This window comes from Lampetra fluviatilis, unplaced genomic scaffold (assembly GCF_964198595.1).
Source record: "Lampetra fluviatilis unplaced genomic scaffold, kcLamFluv1.1 SCAFFOLD_524, whole genome shotgun sequence".
NCBI classification, from domain to species: Eukaryota; Metazoa; Chordata; class Hyperoartia; order Petromyzontiformes; family Petromyzontidae; genus Lampetra; species Lampetra fluviatilis.
This window is the reverse complement of record NW_027620778.1, coordinates 26,286-48,652: the sequence shown is the minus strand read 5'-3', so window position 1 is coordinate 48,652 and position 22,367 is coordinate 26,286. Positions and strand designations below refer to the sequence as shown.

The window sequence follows — 22,367 nt, the reverse complement described above, 5'->3', positions numbered from 1 at the left end:
ACTTTTTAATAAATGTTTTCTCCTACAACACTCACCCACTCACTCACTCACCCACTCACCCACAACTCACCCACCACTCACTCACCCTTTCATTCACCCACTCACTCACTCACTCACCCACTCACCCACAACTCACCCACCACTCACTCACCCTTTCATTCACCCACTCACTCACCCACTCACCCTTTAATTCACCCACTCACCCACTCACTCACCCACTCACTCACCCACTCACTCACTCACAACTCACCCACCCACCACTCACTCACCCTTTCATTCACCCACTCACTCACAACTCGCCCACCCACCACTCACTCACCCTTTCATTCACCCACTCACTCACTCACCCACTCACCCACAACTCACCCACCACTCACTCACCCTTTCATTCACCCACTCACTCACCCACTCACCCTTTAATTCACCCACTCACCCACTCACTCACCCACTCACTCACCCACTCACTCACTCACTCACCCACTCACTCACCCACTCACTCACTCACTCACCCACTCACCCACCCACTCACTCACTCACTCACCCACCCACCCACCCACTCACCCACCCACCCACTCACTCACCCACCCACCCACTCACCCACCCACTCACCCACCCACCCACTCACCCACTTCTCACCCACCCACTCACCCACCCACCCACCCACTCACCCACCCACCCACCCACCCACCCACCCACTCACCCACCCACCCACCCACTCACCCACCCACCCACCCACTCACCCACCCACCCACCCACTCACCCACCCACCCACCCACTCACCCACCCACCCACCCACCCACCCACCCACCCACCCACCCACCCACCCACTCACCCTGCCACTCACCCACTTCTCACCCACCCACTCACCCACCCACCCACCCTCTCACCCACCCACCCACCCTCTCACCCACCCACCCACCCTCTCACCCACCCACCCTCTCACCCACCCACCCACTCACCCACCCACCCACTCACCCACCCACCCACTCACCCACCCACCCACCCACTCACCCACTCACCCACCCACCCACTTCTCACCCACCCACTCACCCACCCACTCACTCACCCACCCACTCACTCACCCACCCACCCACCCACTCACTCACCCACCCACTCACTCACTCACTCACCCACCCACCCACCCACTCACTCACCCACCCACTCACTCACTCACCCACTCACTCACTCACCCACCCACTCACCCACCCACTCACTCACTCACCCACCCACCCACCCACTCACCCACCCACTCACTCACCCACCCACCCACCCACTCACTCACCCACCCACTCACTCACTCACTCACCCACCCACCCACCCTCCCTCTCACCCACCCACCCACTCACCCACTCACCCACTCACCCACCCACTCACCCACTCACCCACCCACCCACTTCTCACCCACCCACTCACCCACCCACTCACCCACCCACCCACTCACTCACTCACCCACCCACCCACCCACTCACCCACCCACTCACTCACCCACCCACCCACTCACCCACCCACCCACTTCTCACCCACCCACTCACCCACCCACCCACCCACTCACCCACCCACCCACTTCTCACCCACCCACTCACCCACCCACTCACTCACCCACTCACTCACTCACCCACCCACTCACTCACTCACTCACCCACTCACTCACCCACCCATCCACTCACCCACCCACTCACCCACCCACCCACTCACCCACCCACCCACAACACAGACACACGACAAGGGGTGTGTAAAGCGAGATGTTTATTGGTACCGACGTCACCACCGCCACCACCGCCACCACGTGACGGTGGTGGCGATGGTGGTGGTGGTGGCAACCCACCACCACCACCGCCACCACGTGACGGTGGTGGCGATGGTGGCAACCCACCACCACCACCACCACCGCCACCACCACCACCACCTCGACCCCCCTACTTGCCCTTCTTGGCACGGATCTTGCGCAGGTAGAACTCGAGCTCTTTGCCCTCGAGCACGTAGCCGTCTGCACGGCCACACTGGCCAGGGCGGGAGGCCAGGCACGCTGCGCACGCAGAGGGACACGCGCAGAGGGACACGCGCAGAGGGACACGCGCAGAGAGACACGCAGAGAGAGACACGCAGAGAGACACGCAGAGAGACACGCAGAGAGACACGCGCAGAGAGACACGCAGAGAGACGCGCGCAGAGAGACACGCAGAGAGACGCGCGCAGAGAGAGACACGCAGAGAGAGACACGCAGAGAGACACGCAGAGAGAGACACGCAGAGAGAGACACGCAGAGAGACGCGCGCAGAGAGACACGCGCGCAGAGAGACACGCAGAGAGAGACGCGCAGAGAGACACGCAGAGAGACACGCAGAGAGAGACACGCAGAGAGACACGCGCGCAGAGAGACACGGAGACGCGCAGAAAGACACGCAGAGAGAGACACGCAGAGAGAGACGCGCGCAGAGAGACACGGAGAGAGACACGCAGAGAGACACGCGCGCAGAGAGACACGGAGACGCGCAGAGAGACACGCAGAGAGAGACACGCAGAGAGACACGCGCGCAGAGAGACACGGAGACGCGCAGAGAGACACAGAGACACGCAGAGACATGGAGAGACACGCAGAGAGACACGGAGAGACACGGAGAGAGAGACACGCAGACACACGCAGAGAGAGAGACACGCACGCAGACACGCAGAGAGAGGCGCAGAGAGAGACAGAGACACGCAGAGAGACAAGACAGACACGCAGAGAGACACAGACACACAAGACAGGCAGAGACAGACACACGCAGAGACACACACAGAGACGCGTGGTTAGACACATCAAGTAACATCTCCATACCCGGCCATGTCTCTCTCCCCGTGTCTATCTCTCTCTCTGCGTGTATCTGCGCGTGTGTGTCTGTCTGTGTGTCTCTCTGTGTGTGTGTCTGTGTGCTTGTCTGTGTGTGTGTCTCCGTGTGTCTGTGTGTGTGTGTCTGTGTGTCTGTGTGTGTGTCTGTGTGTGTGTCTGTAGTAGTAGGTGTGTGTGTGTAGTAAGGTGTGGTGTGTGTAGTAGGTATGGGTGTGTGTAGTAGGTGTGGGTGTGTGTAGTAGGTGTGTGTGTGTGTAGTAGGTGTTTGTGTGAGTAGTAGGTGTGTGTGTAGTAGTAGGTGTGTGTGTGTAGTAGGTGTGTGTGTGTGAGTAGTAGGTGTGTGGTGTGAGTAGTAGGTGTGTATGTGTAGTAGGTGTGTGTGTGTGTAGTAGTGTGTGTGTGAGTAGTAGGTGTGTGTGTGTGTGAGTAGTAGGTGTGTGTGTGAGTAGTAGGTGTGTGTGAGTAGTAGGTGTGTGTGTGTAGTAGGTGTGGGTGTGTGTCTGTGTGTGTCTGTGTGTGTCTGTGTGTGTCACTGTGTGTCACTGTGTGTGTGTCTGTGTGTGTCTGTGTCTCTCTGTGTGTGTCTCACCCAGCAGCTTGCCCTGCATGAACTGCTCGTCCAGGAGGGGAGCGAGCTTGGCGTTCTTGTGTGTGTCTCTGTGTGTCTCTGTGTGTGTCTGTGTGTCTCTGTGTGTCTCTGTGTGTCTCTGTGTGTCTCTGTGTGTGTCTGTGTGTCTCTGTGTGTCTCTGTGTGTCTCTGTGTGTCTCTGTGTGTCTCTCTGTCTCTGTCTCTCTGTGTGTGTCTCTGTGTGTCTCTGTCTCTCTCTGTGTGTCTCTGTGTGTCTCTGTGTGTCTCTGTGTGTCTCTGTGTGTCTCTGTGTGTCTCTGTGTGTCTCTGTGTGTCTCTGTGTGTCTCTGTGTGTCTCTGTGTGTCTCTGTGTGTCTCTGTGTGTCTCTGTGTGTCTCTGTGTGTGTCTCTGTGTGTGTCTCTGTGTGTGTCTCTGTGTGTGTCTCTCTGTGTGTGTCTCACCCAGCAGCTTGCCCTGCATGAACTGCTCGTCCAGGAGGGGAGCGAGCTTCGCGTTCTTGTGTGTGTCTCTGTGTGTGTCTCTGTGTGTGTCTCTCTGTCTCTCTGTGTGTCTCTGTGTGTGTGTCTCTCTGTGTGTGTCTGTGTCTCTCTGTGTGTGTCTCACCCAGCAGCTTGCCCTGCATGAACTGCTCGTCCAGGAGGGGAGCGAGCTTGGCGTTCTTGTGTGTGTCTCTGTGTGTGTCTGTGTGTCTCTGTGTGTCTCTGTGTGTCTCTGTGTGTCTCTGTGTGTGTCTCTGTGTGTGTCTCTGTGTGTGTCTCTGTGTGTGTCTCTGTGTGTCTGTGTGTCTCACCCAGCAGCTTGCCCTGCATGAACTGCTCGTCCAAGAGGGGAGCGAGCTTGGCGTTCTTGTGTGTGTCTCTGTGTGTGTCTCTGTGTGTGTCTCTGTGTGTGTCTCTGTGTGTGTCTCTGTGTGTCTCTGTGTGTGTCTCTGTGTGTCTCTGTGTGTGTGTCTCTGTGTGTGTGTCTCTGTGTGTGTGTCTCTGTGTGTGTGTCTCTGTGTGTGTGTCTCTGTGTGTGTGTCTCTGTGTGTGTCTCTGTGTGTGTGTCTCTGTGTGTCTCTGTGTGTGTCTCTGTGTGTGTCTCTGTGTGTGTCTCTGTGTGTGTCTCTGTGTGTGTCTCTGTGTGTGTCTCTGTGTGTCTCTGTGTGTGTCTCTGTGTGTCTCTGTGTGTGTGTCTCTGTGTGTGTGTCTCTGTGTGTGTGTCTCTGTGTGTGTCTCTGTGTGTGTGTCTCTGTGTGTGTCTCTGTGTGTGTCTCTGTGTGTGTCTCTGTGTGTGTCTCTGTGTGTCTCTGTGTGTCTCTGTGTGTGTCTCTGTGTGTGTGTCTCTGTGTGTGTGTCTCTGTGTGTGTGTCTCTGTGTGTGTCTCTGTGTGTGTCTCTGTGTGTCTCTGTGTGTGTCTCTGTGTGTGTCTCTGTGTGTGTCTCTGTGTGTGTGTGTCTCTGTGTGTGTCTCTGTGTGTGTCTCTGTGTGTGTCTCACCCAGCAGCTTGCCCTGCATGAACTGCTCGTCCAGGAGGGGAGCGAGCTTGGCGTTCTTGTGTGTGTCTCTGTGTTTGTCTCTGTGTGTGTCTCTGTGTGTGTCTCTGTGTGTGTCTCTGTGTGTGTGTCTCTCTGTGTGTCTCTGTCTCTCTCTGTGTGTGTCTCTGTGTGTGTCTCACCCAGCAGCTTGCCCTGCATGAACTGCTCGTCCAGGAGGGGAGCGAGCTTGGCGTTCTTGTGTGTGTCTCTGTGTTTGTCTCTGTGTGTGTCTCTGTGTGTGTCTCTGTGTGTGTCTCACCCAGCAGCTTGCCCTGCATGAACTGCTCGTCCAGGAGGGGAGCGAGCTTGGCGTTCTTGTGTGTGTCTCTGTGTTTGTCTCTGTGTGTGTCTCTGTGTGTGTCTCTGTGTGTGTCTCTGTGTGTGTGTCTCTCTGTGTGTCTCTGTCTCTCTCTGTGTGTGTCTCTGTGTGTGTCTCACCCAGCAGCTTGCCCTGCATGAACTGCTCGTCCAGGAGGGGAGCGAGCTTGGCGTTCTTGTGTGTGTCTCTGTGTTTGTCTCTGTGTGTGTCTCTGTGTGTGTCTCTGTGTGTGTCTCACCCAGCAGCTTGCCCTGCATGAACTGCTCGTCCAGGAGGGGAGCGAGCTTGGCGTTCTTGTGTGTGTCTCTGTGTTTGTCTCTGTGTGTGTCTCTGTGTGTGTCTCTGTGTGTGTCTCTGTGTGTGTGTCTCTCTGTGTGTCTCTGTCTCTCTCTGTGTGTGTCTCTGTGTGTGTCTCACCCAGCAGCTTGCCCTGCATGAACTGCTCGTCCAGGAGGGGAGCGAGCTTGGCGTTCTTGCGGCGCTCCTCGTACTTGTGCTGAGTCTTCTTGGAGCGCTTCTTGTTCAGAACCTCCTCCTCCTCCGCTGTCTGCACAAGCAGAACGCAGCGCTCACCACTCACTCACCACTACTACTCACCACCACTCACCACTACTACTCACTCACATACTCACTCACTCAGCCACTCACCCACCCACACACTCACCCACCCACCCACTCACCCACCCACTCACTCAACCACCCACCCACACACTCACCCATCCACCCACTCACACACACACTCACCACTACTACTCACCACCACTACCTACTCACCACCACTCACCACCACTCACTCACTTAGCCACCCACTCACTCACCCACTCACCCACCCACTCACTCAACCACCCACCCACCCACACACTCACCCACCCACCCACTCACTCACTCACTCACCCACACACTCACTTAGCCACCCACTCACTCAGCCACCCACTCACCACCCGTGCCACCCACTCACCACTACTCACCCACACACACACTCACCCACCCACCCACTCACTCACTCACACACACACTCACCACTACTACTCACCACCACTCACCACCACTCACCACTACTACTCACTCACATACTCACTCACTCAGCCACTCACCCACCCACACACTCACCCACCCACCCACTCACCCACCCACTCACTCAACCACCCACCCACACACTCACCCACCCACCCACTCACACACACTCACCACTACTACTCACCACCACTACCTACTCACCACCACTCACCACCACTCACTCACTTAGCCACCCACTCACTCACTTAGCCACCCACTCACTCACTCACTCAGCCACCCACTCACTCAGCCACCCACTCACCCACCCACCCACCCACTCACCCACCCACTCACTCACCACCACTCACCACCACTCACTCACATACTCACTCAGCCACTCACTCACTTAGCCACACACGCACTCACCCACTCACTCACCACTACTCACTCACTCACCACTACTCACCACCACTCACTCACTCACCACCACTCACCACCACTACTCACTCACTCACTCACCCACACACTCACTTAGCCACCCACTCACCACCCCTGCCACCCACTCACCACTACTCACCCACACACACACTCACCCACCCACCCACCCACTCACTCACTCACCCACTCACTCACCACTACTCACCCACACACACACTCACCCACTCACTCACTCACACACACACTCACCACTACTACTCACCACCACTACCTACTCACCACCACTCACCACTCACACTTCATGGAGCGCTTCTTGTTCAGAACCTCCTCCTCCTCCTCCGCTGTCTGCACAAGCAGAACGCAGCGCTCACCACCACTCACCACTACTCACCACTACTCACCACTACTACTCACCCACACACTCACCACCACTCACCACCACTCACTCACTTAGCCACCCACTCACATACTCACTCACTCACTTAGCCACCCACACACTCACCCACCCACTCACTTAGCCACTCACCACTACTCACCACTACTACTCACTCACCCACCCACTCACTCACCCACACACTCACTTAGCCACCCACTCACTCACCCACCCACCCACTCTCTCACCCACCCACTCACCCACTCACCCACCCACTCACTCACCCACCCACCCACCCACTCACTCACTCACCCCCCCACTCACCCACCCACCCACTCACCCACCCACCCACTCACCCACTCACTCACCCCCCCCACCCACTCACCAGCTTAGCCCCCTTCTTGCGGCCTAGTGGCAGGGCGTAGTGCGCCTCGTACCACTGGCGGTACGGGCCGCTGTCAATCTGCACGATGCAGTTCTTGACGAGCGTCTTGGTGCGCACCAACTCGTTGTTGGACGCGTTGTACACCACGTCGATGATGCGAGATTTGCGGGTGCAGCCTGTGCACACGCACACACGCACACAGTTACACACACACACACAGACACACACACACACAGACAGTCACACACAGACACGCACACACACACAGACACACACACACACAGTCACACACACACAGTCACACACACACACACGCACACACGCACACACACAGACACACACACACAGACACACACACACACAGACACACACACGCACACAGACACGCACACAGTCACACACACACAGACACGCACACACACACAGACACACGCACGCACACACACAAAGACACACACATACAGACACACACACACAGACACACACACAGTGAGTGATTGGTGAGTGGATGAGTGGGTGGGTGAGTGAGTGGGTGAGTGATACGGTGGGTGGGTGAGTGCGTGATTGGTGGGTTAGTGAGTGAGTGGGTGAGTGGGTGGGTGAGTGGGTGAGTGGGTGGGCGAGTGGGTGGGTGAGTGGGTGAGTGGGTGAGTGAGTGGGTAGGTGGGTGAGTGAGTGGGTGAGTGAGTGGGTAGGTGGGTGAGTGAGTGGGTGGGTGGGTGAGTGGGTGGGTGAGTGAGTGGGTGAGTGAGTGGGTAGGTGGGTGAGTGAGTGGGTGGGTGAGTGGGTGGGTGAGTGAGTGGGTGGGTGAGTGAGTGGGTGGGTGAGTGGGTGAGTGGGTGGGCGAGTGGGTGGGTGAGTGGGTGAGTGGGTGAGTGAGTGGGTAGGTGGGTGAGTGAGTGGGTGAGTGAGTGGGTAGGTGGGTGAGTGAGTGGGTGAGTGAGTGGGTAGGTGGGTGAGTGAGTGGGTGAGTGAGTGGGTAGGTGGGTGAGTGAGTGGGTGAGTGAGTGGGTAGGTGGGTGAGTGAGTGGGTGAGTGAGTGGGTAGGTGGGTGAGTGAGTGGGTGGGTGAGTGAGTGGGTGGGTGAGTGAGTGGGTGATTGGTGGGTGAGTGAGAGGGTGAGTGAGTGGTTGAATGGTTGTCTCTCTCTCTGTGTCTTTCTCTCTGTCTCTCTGTGTGTCTGTGTGTCTCTCTCTGTGTCTCTCTCTCTGTGTGTCTCTCTGCCTCTGCGTGTCTGTGTCTCTGTGTGTCTCTCAGTGTATCTGTGTCTCAGTGTGTGTCTGTGTCTCTGTGTGTGTCTGTGTCTCTCTCTCTGTGTCTCTCTCCGTGTCTGTCTATGTGTGTCTCTGTGTGTCTCTCCGTCTCTGTCTGTGTCTCTCTGTGTGTCTCTCTCTGTGTCTCTGTGTGTCTGTGTCTCTGTCTCTCTGCGTGTCTGTCTATGTGTGTCTCTGTGTCTCTCTGTCTCTGTGTCTCTCTGCGTGTCTCTGCGTGTCTGTGTGTCTCTCTCTCTGTCTCTCTGCGTGTCTATGTGTCTCTCTGTGTGTCTCTCTCTCTGTGTCTGTGTCTCTCTGTCTCTCTGCGTGTCTGTCTATGTGTGTCTCTGTGTCTCTCTGTCTCTGTGTCTCTCTGCGTGTCTGTGTCTCTCTGTCTCTCTGCGTGTCTGTCTATGTGTGTCTCTGTGTCTCTCTGTCTCTCTGCGTGTCTGTGTCTCTCTGTCTCTGTGTGTCTCTCTGTGTGTCTATGTGTGTCTCTGTGTGTCTCTGTCTGTGTCTCTCTGCGTGTCTGTCTCTGTGTCTCTCTGCGTGTCTGTGTGTCTCTCTGCGTGTCTGTGTGTCTCTCTCTCTGTGTCTGTCTCTGTCTCTCTGTCTGTCTCTGTGTCTCTCTGCGTCTCTGTCTGTGTCTCTCTGCGTGTCTGTGTTTGTACCTTCGGAGCCCCAGGAGAAGTTGCCGTTGTCGAGCCTAAGCGCCCGGAACTTCTTGTTTCCGCCACGAACACGCAGAACGTGCACACGCTTCACCCCCAGCTAGTTAGACACACACAGATAGACACAACTAGTTAGACACACACACAGACACACACGCAGAACGTGCACACGCTTCACCCCCAGCTAGTTAGACACACACAGATAGACACAGCTAGTTAGACACACACACAGACACACACGCAGAACGTGCACACGCTTCACCCCCAGCTAGTTAGACACACGCAGATAGACACAGCTAGTTAGACACACACACAGACACACACGCAGAACGTGCACACGCTTCACCCCCAGCTAGTCAGACACACACAGATAGACACAGCTAGTTAGACACACACAGACACACACGCAGAACGTGCACACGCTTCACCCCCAGCTAGTTAGACACACACAGATAGACACAGCTAGTTAGACACACACACAGACACACACGCAGAACGTGCACACGCTTCACCCCCAGCTAGTTAGACACACGCAGATAGACACAGCTAGTTAGACACACACACAGACACACACGCAGAACGTGCACACGCTTCACCCCCAGCTAGTCAGACACACACAGATAGACAGCTAGTTAGACACACACAGACACACACGCAGAACGTGCACACGCTTTACCCCCAGCTAGTCAGACACACGCAGATAGACACAGCTAGTTAGACACACACACAGACACACACGCAGAACGTGCACACGCTTCACCCCCAGCTAGTTAGACACACGCAGATAGACACAGCTAGTTAGACACACACACAAACACACACGCAGAACGTGCACACGCTTCACCCCCAGCTAGTTAGACACACGCAGATAGACACAGCTAGTTAGACACACACACAGACACACACGCAGAACGTGCACACGCTTCACCCCCAGCTAGTTAGACACACGCAGATAGACACAGCTAGTTAGACACACACAGACACACACGCAGAACGTGCACACGCTTCACCCCCAGCTAGTTAGACACACACAGATAGACACAGCTAGTTAGACACACACACATACACACACGCAGAACGTGCACACGCTTCACCCCCAGCTAGTTAGACACACACAGATAGACACAGCTAGTTAGACACACACACAGACACACACGCAGAACGTGCACACGCTTTACCCCCAGCTAGTTAGACACACGCAGATAGACACAGCTAGTTAGACACACACACAGACACACACGCAGAACGTGCACACGCTTCACCCCCAGCTAGTTAGACACACACAGATAGACACAGCTAGTTAGACACACACACAAATAGACACAGCTAGTTAGACACACACACAGACACACACGCAGAACGTGCACACGCTTCACCCCCCAGCTAGTTAGACACACACAGATAGACACAGCTAGTTAGACACACACACAGACACACACGCAGAACGTGCACACGCTTCACCCCCAGCTAGTTAGACACACACAGATAGACACAGCTAGTTAGACACACACAGATAGACACAGCTAGTTAGACACACACAGATAGACACACACACAGATAGACACAGCTAGTTAGACACACACACACAGACACACACGCAGAACGTGCACACGCTTGACTCCCAGCTAGTTAGACACACACACAGATAGACACACACAGATAGACACAGCTAGTTAGACACACACACAGACACACACGCAGAACGTGCACACGCTTCACCCCCAGCTAGTTAGACACAGTCAGATAGACACAGCTAGTTAGACACACACAGATAGACACAGCTAGTTAGACACCCCCAGCTAGTTAGACACACACACAGATAGACACACACAGATAGACACAGCTAGTTAGACACACACAGATAGACACAGCTAGTTAGACACACACAGATAGACACAGCTAGTTAGACACACACAGATAGACACAGCTAGTTAGACACACACAGATACACACAGCTAGTTACACACACACACAGATAGGCACACACACAGATACACACACACAGTTAGATAGACAGACACACACAGTTAGATAGACACACACACACAAAGTTAGATAGACACACAGATAGATACACACAGACACAGTTAGACACACACACACAGATAGATACACACACACAGTTAGACACACACACAGATAGATACACACACACAGTTAGACACACACACACACACAGATAGATACACACACAGTTAGACACACACACAGATAGATACACACACACAGTTAGACACACACACACAGTTAGACACACACACACAGTTAGACACACACACACAGATAGATACACACACAGTTAGACACACACACAGATAGATACACAGACACACACAGTTAGATAGACACACAGTTAGACACACACACACACAGATAGACAGATTGATAGATACACAGACACACACAGTTAGATAGACACACACAGACACAGCTAGAGAGACAGATACAGAGTTAGATAGACAGAGTTCGTATGTAGTGTAGTGTATAATGTAGTGTAGTAGTGTATAGTGTAGTAGTGTATAGTGTAGTAGTGTATAGTGTAGTAGTGTATAGTGTAGTAGTGTATAGTGTAGTAGTGTATAGTGTAGTGTATAGTGTAGTGTAGTGTATAGTGTAGTGTATAGTGTAGTAGTGTATAGTGTATAGTGTAGTAGTGTATAGTGTAGTAGTGTATAGTGTAGTGTATAGTGTAGTAGTGTATAGTGTAGTGTATAGTGTAGTAGTGTATAGTGTAGTGTATAGTGTAGTGTATAGTGTAGTAGTGTATAGTGTAGTGTATAGTGTAGTAGTGTATAGTGTAGTGTATAGTGTAGTGTATAGTGTAGTGTATAGTGTAGTGTATAGTGTAGTAGTGTATAGTGTAGTAGTGTATAGTGTAGTAGTGTATAGTGTAGTGTATAGTGTAGTGTATAGTGTAGTGTATAGTGTAGTGTATAGTGTGTAGTGTATAGTGTAGTAGTGTATAGTGTAGTAGTGTATAGTGTAGTGTATAGTGTAGTAGTGTATAGTGTAGTAGTGTATAGTGTAGTAGTGTATAGTGTAGTAGTGTATAGTGTAGAGTGTATAGTGTAGTAGTGTATAGTGTGTAGTGTATAGTGTAGTGTAGTAGTGTATAGTGTAGTAGTGTATAGTGTGTAGTGTATAGTGTAGTGTATAGTGTAGTGTATAGTGTAGTAGTGTATAGTGTAGTGTATAGTGTAGTAGTGTATAGTGTAGTGTATAGTGTAGTAGTGTATAGTGTAGTGTATAGTGTAGTAGTGTATAGTGTAGTAGTGTATAGTGTAGTAGTGTATAGTGTAGTAGTGTATAGTGTAGTAGTGTGTAGTGTAGTGTATAGTGTAGTAGTGTATAGTGTAGTAGTGTATAGTGTAGTAGTGTATAGTGTAGTGTATAGTGTAGTAGTGTGTAGTGTAGTGTATAGTGTAGTAGTGTATAGTGTAGTGTATAGTGTAGTAGTGTATAGTGTAGTAGTGTATAGTGTAGTGTATAGTGTAGTAGTGTGTAGTGTAGTGTATAGTGTAGTAGTGTATAGTGTAGTAGTGTATAGTGTAGTAGTGTATAGTGTAGTAGTGTATAGTGTAGTAGTGTATAGTGTAGTAGTGTATAGTGTAGTAGTGTATAGTGTAGTAGTGTATAGTGTAGTAGTGTATAGTGTAGTAGTGTATAGTGTAGTAGTGTATAGTGTAGTAGTGTATAGTGTAGTAGTGTATAGTGTAGTAGTGTATAGTGTAGTAGTGTATAGTGTAGTAGTGTATAGTGTAGTAGTGTATAGTGTAGTAGTGTATAGTGTAGTAGTGTATAGTGTAGTAGTGTGTAGTGTAGTAGTGTGTAGTGTAGTAGTGTATAGTGTAGTAGTGTATAGTGTAGTAGTGTATAGTGTAGTAGTGTATAGTGTAGTAGTGTGTAGTGTAGTAGTGTGTAGTGTAGTAGTGTGTAGTGTAGTAGTGTATAGTGTAGTAGTGTATAGTGTAGTAGTGTATAGTGTAGTAGTGTATAGTGTAGTAGTGTATAGTGTAGTAGTGTATAGTGTAGTAGTGTATAGTGTAGTAGTGTATAGTGTAGTAGTGTATAGTGTAGTAGTGTATAGTGTAGTAGTGTAAAGTGTGGTGTATAGTGTAGTGTAGTAGTGTATAGTGTAGTAGTGTATAGTGTAGTGTATAGTGTAGTGTAGTAGTGTATAGTGTAGTGTAGTAGTGTATAGTGTAGTGTAGTAGTGTATAGTGTAGTAGTGTGTAGTGTAGTAGTGTATAGTGTAGTAGTGTATAGTGTAGTAGTGTATAGTGTAGTAGTGTATAGTGTAGTAGTGTATAGTGTAGTAGTGTATAGTGTAGTAGTGTAGTAGTGCAGTAGTGTATAGTGCAGTAGTGTATAGTGTAGTGTATAGTGTAGTAGTGTATAGTGTAGTAGTGCAGTAGTGTATAGTGCAGTAGTGTATAGTGTAGTAGTGTATAGTGTAGTAGTGTATAGTGTAGTGTAGTAGTGTATAGTGTAGTAGTGTATAGTGTAGTGTATAGTATAGTAGTGTATAGTGTAGTAGTGTATAGTGTAGTAGTGTATAGTGTAGTAGTGTATAGTGTAGTAGTGTATAGTGTAGTAGTGTATAGTGTAGTAGTGTATAGTGTAGTAGTGTATAGTGTAGCAGTGTATAGTGTAGTGTATAGTGTAGTAGTGTATAGTGTAGTAGTGTATAGTGTAGTAGTGTATAGTGTAGTGTAGTAGTGTATAGTGTAGTAGTGTATAGTGTAGTGTATAGTATAGTAGTGTATAGTGTAGTAGTGTATAGTGTAGTAGTGTATAGTGTAGTAGTGTATAGTGTAGTAGTGTATAGTGTAGTAGTGTATAGTGTAGTAGTGTATAGTGTAGTAGTGTATAGTGTAGTAGTGTATAGTGTAGTAGTGTATAGTGTAGTAGTGTATAGTGTAGTAGTGTATAGTGTAGTAGTGTATAGTGTAGTAGTGTATAGTGTAGTAGTGTATAGTGTAGTGTAGTAGTGTATAGTGTAGTAGTGTATAGTGTAGTAGTGTATAGTGTAGTAGTGTATAGTGTAGTAGTGTATAGTGTGTAGTGTATAATGTAGTGTAGTGTATAGTGTAGTAGTGTAGTGTATAGTGTAGTAGTAGTGTATAGTGTAGTAGTGTATAGTGTAGTAGTGTATAGTGTAGTAGTGTATAGTGTAGTAGTGTATAGTGTAGTAGTGTATAGTGTAGTAGTGTATAGTGTAGTAGTGTATAGTGTAGTAGTGTATAGTGTAGTAGTGTATAGTGTAGTAGTGTATAGTGTAGTGTAGTAGTGTATAGTGTAGTAGTGTATAGTGTAGTAGTGTATAGTGTAGTAGTGTATAGTGTAGTAGTGTATAGTGTAGTAGTGTATAGTGTAGTAGTGTATAGTGTAGTAGTGTATAGTGTAGTAGTGTATAGTGTAGTGTAGTAGTGTATAGTGTAGTAGTGTATAGTGTAGTAGTGTATAGTGTAGTAGTGTATAGTGTAGTAGTGTATAGTGTAGTAGTGTATAGTGTGTAGTGTATAGTGTAGTAGTGTATAGTGTAGTAGTGTATAGTGTAGTAGTGTATAGTGTAGTAGTGTATAGTGTAGTAGTGTATAGTGTAGTAGTGTATAGTGTAGTAGTGTATAGTGTAGTAGTGTATAGTGTAGTAGTGTATAGTGTAGTAGTGTATAGTGTAGTGTATAGTGTAGTGTATAGTGTAGTGTAGTAGTGTATAGTGTAGTAGTGTATAGTGTAGTAGTGTATAGTGTAGTAGTGTATAGTGTAGTAGTGTATAGTGTAGTAGTGTATAGTGTAGTAGTGTATAGTGTAGTAGTGTATAGTGTAGTAGTGTATAGTGTAGTAGTGTATAGTGTAGTGTATAGTGTAGTGTAGTAGTGTATAGTGTAGTAGTGTATAGTGTAGTAGTGTATAGTGTAGTAGTGTATAGTGTGTAGTGTATAATGTAGTGTATAGTGTAGTGTATAGTGTAGTAGTAGTGTATAGTGTAGTAGTGTATAGTGTAGTAGTGTATAGTGTAGTAGTGTATAGTGTAGTAGTGTATAGTGTAGTAGTGTATAGTGTAGTAGTGTATAGTGTAGTAGTGTATAGTGTAGTAGTGTATAGTGTAGTAGTGTATAGTGTAGTAGTGTATAGTGTAGTAGTGTATAGTGTAGTAGTGTATAGTGTAGTAGTGTATAGTGTGGTAGTGTATAGTGTGTAGTGTATAGTGTAGTAGTGTATAGTGTAGTAGTGTATAGTGTAGTAGTGTATAGTGTAGTAGTGTATAGTGTAGTAGTGTATAGTGTAGTGTGTAGTGTAGTAGTGTATAGTGTAGTAGTGTATAGTGTAGTAGTGTATAGTGTAGTAGTGTATAGTGTAGTGTGTAGTGTAGTAGTGTATAGTGTAGTAGTGTATAGTGTAGTAGTGTATAGTGTAGTAGTGTATAGTGTAGTAGTGTATAGTGTAGTAGTGTATAGTGTAGTAGTGTATAGTGTAGTAGTGTATAGTGTAGTAGTGTGTAGTGTAGTAGTGTATAGTGTAGTAGTGTATAGTGTAGTAGTGTGTAGTGTATAGTGTAGTAGTGTGTAGTGTAGTAGTGTATAGTGTAGTAGTGTGTAGTGTAGTAGTGTATAGTGTAGTGTATAGTGTAGTAGTAGTGTATAGTGTAGTAGTGTATAGTGTAGTAGTGTATAGTGTAGTAGTGTATAGTGTAGTAGTGTATAGTGTAGTAGTGTATAGTGTAGTAGTGTATAGTGTAGTAGTGTATAGTGTAGTAGTGTATAGTGTAGTAGTGTATAGTGTAGTAGTGTATAGTGTAGTAGTGTATAGTGTAGTAGTGTATAGTGTAGTGTAGTAACCTTGGTGTTGGCTGGCGGGCGCCCGGCTGGCGGGCGCCCGAGCTCGTACTTCCTCTTCTTGTGCAGCGGCTTGCGCTTGCCGCCCGTCTTGCGGCGCTTGTGCCACGTGTCTCGAGAGATTCCTGCAGACAGACACAAGCTGGACAACACACAGAGAGACACAGACAGATAGACACACACAGAGATAGACACACACACAGAGATAGACAGGTCTTGCGGCGCTTGTGCCACGTGTCCCGAGAGATTCCTGCAGACAGACACAAGCAGCAGATAGACACGTTGGGACACACACAGAGAGACAGACAGATAGACACACACAGAGATAGACACACACACAGAGATAGACAGGTCTTGCGGCGCTTGTGCCACGTGTCCCGAGAGATTCCTGCAGACAGACACACAAGCAGCAGATAGACACGTTGGGACACACACAGAGAGACAGACAGATAGACACAGACACACACAGAGATACAGAGATAGACACACACAGAGACAGACACAGACAGACACACAGATAGACACGTCTTGCGGCGCTTGTGCCACGTGTCCCGAGAGATTCCTGCAGACAGACACAGACAGGCAGCAGATAGACACGTTGGGCACACGCACAGACAGAGACAGACACACAGAGATACACACAGAGATAGACACGCAGAGACACACACACAGAGATAGACACACAGAGATACACAGATAGATACACACAGAGATACACAGATAGATACACAGACATAGACACACACAGAGACACACACACACAGAGATAGACACACACAGACATACACAGATAGACACAGACAGAGATACCTGCAGACAGACACAGACAGCAGATGGACACGTTGGACACACGCAGATACACAGATAGACACACACAGAGATAGACACAGAGATAGACACACAGACACGCAGAAAGACAGACACAGAGACACATAGAGATACACCACTACACTATACACTACTACACTATACACTACTACACTATACACTACTACACTATACACTACTACACTATACACTACTACACTATACACTACTACACTATACACTACTACACTATACACTACTACACTATACACTACTACACTATTCACTACTACACTATACACTACTACACTATACACTACTACACTATACACTACTACACTATACACTACTACACTATACACTACACTATACACTACTACACTATACACTACTACACTATACACTACTACACTATACACTACTACACTATACACTACTACACTATACACTACTACACTATACACTACACTATACACTACTACACTATACACTACTACACTATACACTTCTACACTATTACTACACTATACACTACACTCTACACACTACTACACTATACACTACTACACTATACACTATTACACTATACACTACTACACTATACACTACACTCTACACACTACTACACTATGCACTATACACTACTACACTATGCACTATACACTACTACACTATGCACTATACACTACTACACTACACTATACACTACTACACAGTAGCAGTTTAGTGTTGGGACCTTACATCTGGTAACTTACAACGCAGTTTAGTGTCAGTGTGGGTGTCTGTGGGTATGGGTCTGAGTTTCTATGTATCTCTGTGGGTGTCTGTGGGTCTCCGAGTCTGTGGGTTTCTATGTATCTCTGTGGGTGTCTGTGGGTCTCCGAGTCTGTGGGTTTCTATGTATCTCTGTGGGTCTCTGAGTCTGTGGGTTTCTATGTATCTCTGTGGGTGTCTGTGGGTCTCCGAGTCTGTGGGTTTCTATGTATCTCTGTGGGTGTCTGTGGGTCTCTGAGTCTGTGGGTTTCTATGTATCTCTGTGGGTCTCTGTGGGTCTCTGAGTCTGTGGGTTTCTATGTATCTCTGTGGGTGTCTGTGGGTCTCTGAGTCTGTGGGTTTCTATGTATCTCTGTGGGTCTCTGAGTCTGTGGGTTTCTATGCATCTCTGTGGGTCTCTGTGGGTCTCTGAGTCTGTGGGTTTCTATGTATCTGTGGGTCTCTGAGTCTGTGGGTTTCTATGTATCTCTGTGGGTGTCTGTGTCTATGTATCTCTGTGGGTGTCGGAGTATGGGTCTATGTATCTGTGTGGGTCTATGTACCTCTAACGGGTGTCTGTGTCTCTGTATGGTTCTGTGGGTGTCTGTATGGTTCTGTGGGTGTCCGAGTGTGGGTCTGTGTGTCTATGTATCTCTATGGGTGTCTGTCTCTGTATGGTTCTGTGGGTCTCTGTGGGTGTCTATGTTTCTGTGGGTGTCCGAGTGTGGGTCTGTGTGTCTATGTATCTCTATGGGTGTCTGTCTCTGTATGGTTCTGTGGGTCTCTGTGGATGTCTGTGGGTCTCTGTGTCTATGTCTCTCTGAGTATGGTTCTGTGGGTCTCTGTATGGGTCTGTGTGGGTATGGGTCTGTATCTCTGTGGGTGTCTGAGTGTGGGTCTCTGTATGGGTTTGTGGGTCGTTGTATCTCTATGGGTGTCTGTGGGTGTCTGTATGTTTCTGTGGGTATCTGAGTATGGGTCTGTGTGTCTATGTATCTCTATGGGTGTCTGTGGGTGTCTGAGTATGGGTCTGTGTGTCTATGTACCTCTATGGGTGTCTGTGTCTCTGTATGGTTCTGTGGGTCTCTGTGGGTGTCTGTATGGTTCTGTGGGTGTCCGAGTGTGGGTCTGTGTCTTTGTATCTCTATGGGTGTCTGTGTGTGTCTGTATGGTTCTGTGGGTGTCTGTATGTCTCTGTGGGTGTCTGTGGGTCTATGTATCTCCATGGGTGTCTGTGTCTCTGTATGGTTCTGTGGGTGTCTGTGGGTCTCTGTGTCTATGTATCTCTGTGGGTGTCGGAGTATGGGTCTGTGGGTCTATGTATCTGTGTGGGTGTCTGTGGGTCTCTGTGGGTGTTTGTGGGTCTCTGTGTCTATGTATCTCTGTGGGTGTCGGAGTATGAGTCTGTGGGTCTACGTATCTCTGTGGGTGTCTGTGGGTCTCTGTATGAGTCTGTGGGTCTATGTATCTTTGTGGGTGTCTGTGGGTCTCTGTATGAGTCTGTGGGTCTATGTATCTTTGTGGGTGTCTGTGGGTCACTGAATATGGTTGTGGGTCTATGTAGTGTCTGTGGGTCTATGTATCTCTATGGGTGTCTGTGTGTCTGTATGGTTCTGTGGGTGTCTGTATGTTTCTGTGGGTGTCTGAGTGTGGGTCTGTGTCTTTGTATCTCTATGGGTGTCTGTGTGTCTGTATGGTTCTGTGGGTGTCTGTATGTGTCTGTGGGTGTCTGATTGTGGGTCTGTGGGTATATGTATCTCTATGGGTGTCTGTGTGTCTGTATGGTTCTGTGGGTGTCTGTATGTTTCTGTGGGTGTCTGAGTGTGGGTCTGTGGGTATATGTATCTCTATGGGTGTCTTATGTTTCTGTGGGTGTCTGTATGTTTCTGTGGGTGTCTGTATGTTTCTGTGGGTGTCTGAGTGTGGGTCTGTGTGTCTTTGTATCTCTATGGGTGTCTGTATGGTTCTGTGGGTGTCTGTATGTTTCTGTGGGTGTCTGAGTGTGGGTCTGTGTGTCTTTGTATCTCTATGGGTGTCTGTATGTTTCTGTGGGTGTCTGTATGTTTCTGTGGGTGTCTGTATGTTTCTGTGGGTGTCTGTATGTTTCTGTGGGTGTCTGTATGTTTCTGTGGGTGTCTGAGTGTGGGTCTGTGTGTCTTTGTATCTCTATGGGTGTCTGTATGTTTCTGTGGGTGTCTGTATGTTTCTGTGGGTGTCTGAGTATGGGTCTGTGTGTCTATGAGTATGGTTCTGTGGGTCTCTGTGGGTGTCTGTATGTTTCTGTGGGTGTCTGTATGTTTCTGTGGGTGTCTGTATGTTTCTGTGGGTGTCTGAGTGTGGGTCTGTGTGTCTTTGTATCTCTATGGGTGTCTGTATGGTTCTGTGGGTGTCTGAGTGTGGGTCTGTGTGTCTTTGTATCTCTATGGGTGTCTGTATGTTTCTGTGGGGTGTCTGTATGTTTCTGTGGGTGTCTGAGTGTGGGTCTGTGTCTTTGTATCTCTATGGGTGTCTGTATGTTTCTGTGGGTGTCTGTATGTTTCTGTGGGTGTCTGTATGGTTCTGTGGGTGTCTGTATGTTTCTGTGGGTGTCTGAGTGTGGGTCTGTGTGTCTTTGTATCTCTATGGGTGTCTGTATGTTTCTGTGGGTGTCTGAGTGTGGGTCTGTGTCTTTGTATCTCTATGGGTGTCTGTATGGTTCTGTGGGTGTCTGTATGTTTCTGTGGGTGTCTGAGTGTGGGTCTGTGTGTCTTTGTATCTCTATGGGTGTCTGTATGTTTCTGTGGGTGTCTGTATGTTTCTGTGGGTGTCTGAGTGTGGGTCTGTGTGTCTTTGTATCTCTATGGGTGTCTGTATGTTTCTGTGGGTGTCTGAGTATGGGTCTGTGTGTCTATGAGTATGGTTCTGTGGGTCTCTGTGGGTGTCTGTATGTTTCTGTGGGTGTCTGAGTGTGGGTCTGTGTGTCTTTGTATCTCTATGGGTGTCTGTCTCTCTAAATACGTCCGTGTCTCTATGTGTCCACCACCACCATCACCCATCGACTAATAGGACCAACCAAGTCCCACCATCACCACCACCTCAACAACAATAACAACCCATTCAAAGCTTATCCGACAAACAACCATCACCATCACCCGTCACCTCATCCCTCCCCTCCTCTCTCCCCGCCATCATCGACTAACAAATAACGCCGGGCTGACGCAGAGATGATGAAGATGACGACGATGAAGACTGCGGCGGGGATGAGGGAGGCTTCGCGAGGGAGGATGGAGGTGGATTGTGTTGTGGTTGGCGGTGGTGAGAGACGCCGACGCATGGCGGCCATGCATCGATCATCCAAAATACCCTCCGCGTCTCATGCCCATCATCAGCCTCCCGTTTCCGCCATCGACTAACAAATATGGCCGAGCTGAGGCGAAGATGACGAAGATGACGATGGGGACGGCGGCGGGGATGAGGGAGGCTCGGGCGATGGAGGATGGCTGCGGATTGTGTTGTCGTAGGCGGTGGTGAGAGACGCCGACGCATGGCGGCCATGCATAGCGAGCACCCAAGATCACCCTCCCCTCACAGCCTCCTCTCTCAGCCATCGACTAACAAATATGGCCGAGCTGAGGCGAAAATGATGAAGATGACGATGAAGACGGCGGCGGGGATGAGGGAGGCTCGGGCGATGGAGGATGGCTGCGGATTGTGTTGTGGATGGCGGTGGTGAGAGAAACATCCCATGGCGGCCATGCATATCGACCACCTCAGATCACCCCCGTCCCTCCTCCTCTCTCTCTGCGCCATCATCGACTAACAAATATGGCCGGGCTCAAGCGGAGATGATGAAGATGACGATGGAGACGACGGGGCCTCTGATGGAGCTCTGCGAGGGAGGATGGCGACGGATTACGCGGCGATGGTGGTGGAGGTAGCGAGGGACTCACCCATGGCGGCTGCTGATGGCGGCTGAAAGAGAGAGAGAGGGACGGGGGAGGGCGGAAGGTGACGCGCGCGGGATTCTGGGTATGGGGGGAGGAGAGAGAGGGAGGGGGAGGGGCGAAGAGAGGGGGAGGGGCGAAGAGAGGGGGAGGGGAGGGGGGAGGGGCGAAGAGAGGGGGAGGGGGGAGGGGCGAAGATAGGGGGAGGGGAGGGGCGAAAATAGGGGGAGGGGAGGGGGGAAGAGAGGGGGAGGGGCGAAGAGAGGGGGAGGGGAGGGGAGGGGGGAGGGGCGAAGAGAGGGGGAGGGGAGGGGGGAGGGGCGAAGAGAGGGGGAGGGGAGGGGCGAAAAATAGGGGGAGGGGAGGGGGGAAGAGAGGGGGGGAGGGGAGGGGCGAAGAGAGGGGGGAGGGGCGAAAATAGGGGGAGGGGAGGGGGGAAGAGAGGGGGAGGGGCGAAGAGAGGGGGGAGGGGCGAAAATAGGGGGAGGGGAGGGGGGAAGAGAGGGGGGAGGGGCAGGGGGGAAGATAGGGGGAGGGGAGGGGGGCAGGGGGGAAGAGAGGGGGGAGGGGCGAAGAGAGGGGGAAGGGGGAGGGGCGAAGAGAGGGGGATGAGAGGGGGAGGGGCGAAGGGAGGGGGGAGGGGCGAAGGGAGGGGGGAGGGGGGAGGGGCGAAG

General features: G+C 50.0%; 1 protein-coding gene across 1 annotated transcript; it reads right to left on the bottom strand.

The window, feature by feature from the left end:
- Positions 1-1,727: 1,727 nt before the first annotated feature.
- LOC144954379 (small ribosomal subunit protein eS8) lies at positions 1,728-21,779 on the bottom strand. The gene is made up of 6 exons (XM_078884883.1): positions 21,700-21,779; positions 16,214-16,335; positions 9,372-9,471; positions 7,448-7,623; positions 5,673-5,802; positions 1,728-2,026 (listed from the first exon to the last, which is right to left on the bottom strand). The coding sequence occupies exons 1-6, from the start codon at positions 21,701-21,703 to the stop codon at positions 1,917-1,919; spliced, it is 642 nt and encodes a 213-aa protein (XP_078741009.1). The 5' UTR covers positions 21,704-21,779; the 3' UTR covers positions 1,728-1,916.
- Between the last annotated feature and the right edge of the window lie 588 nt (positions 21,780-22,367).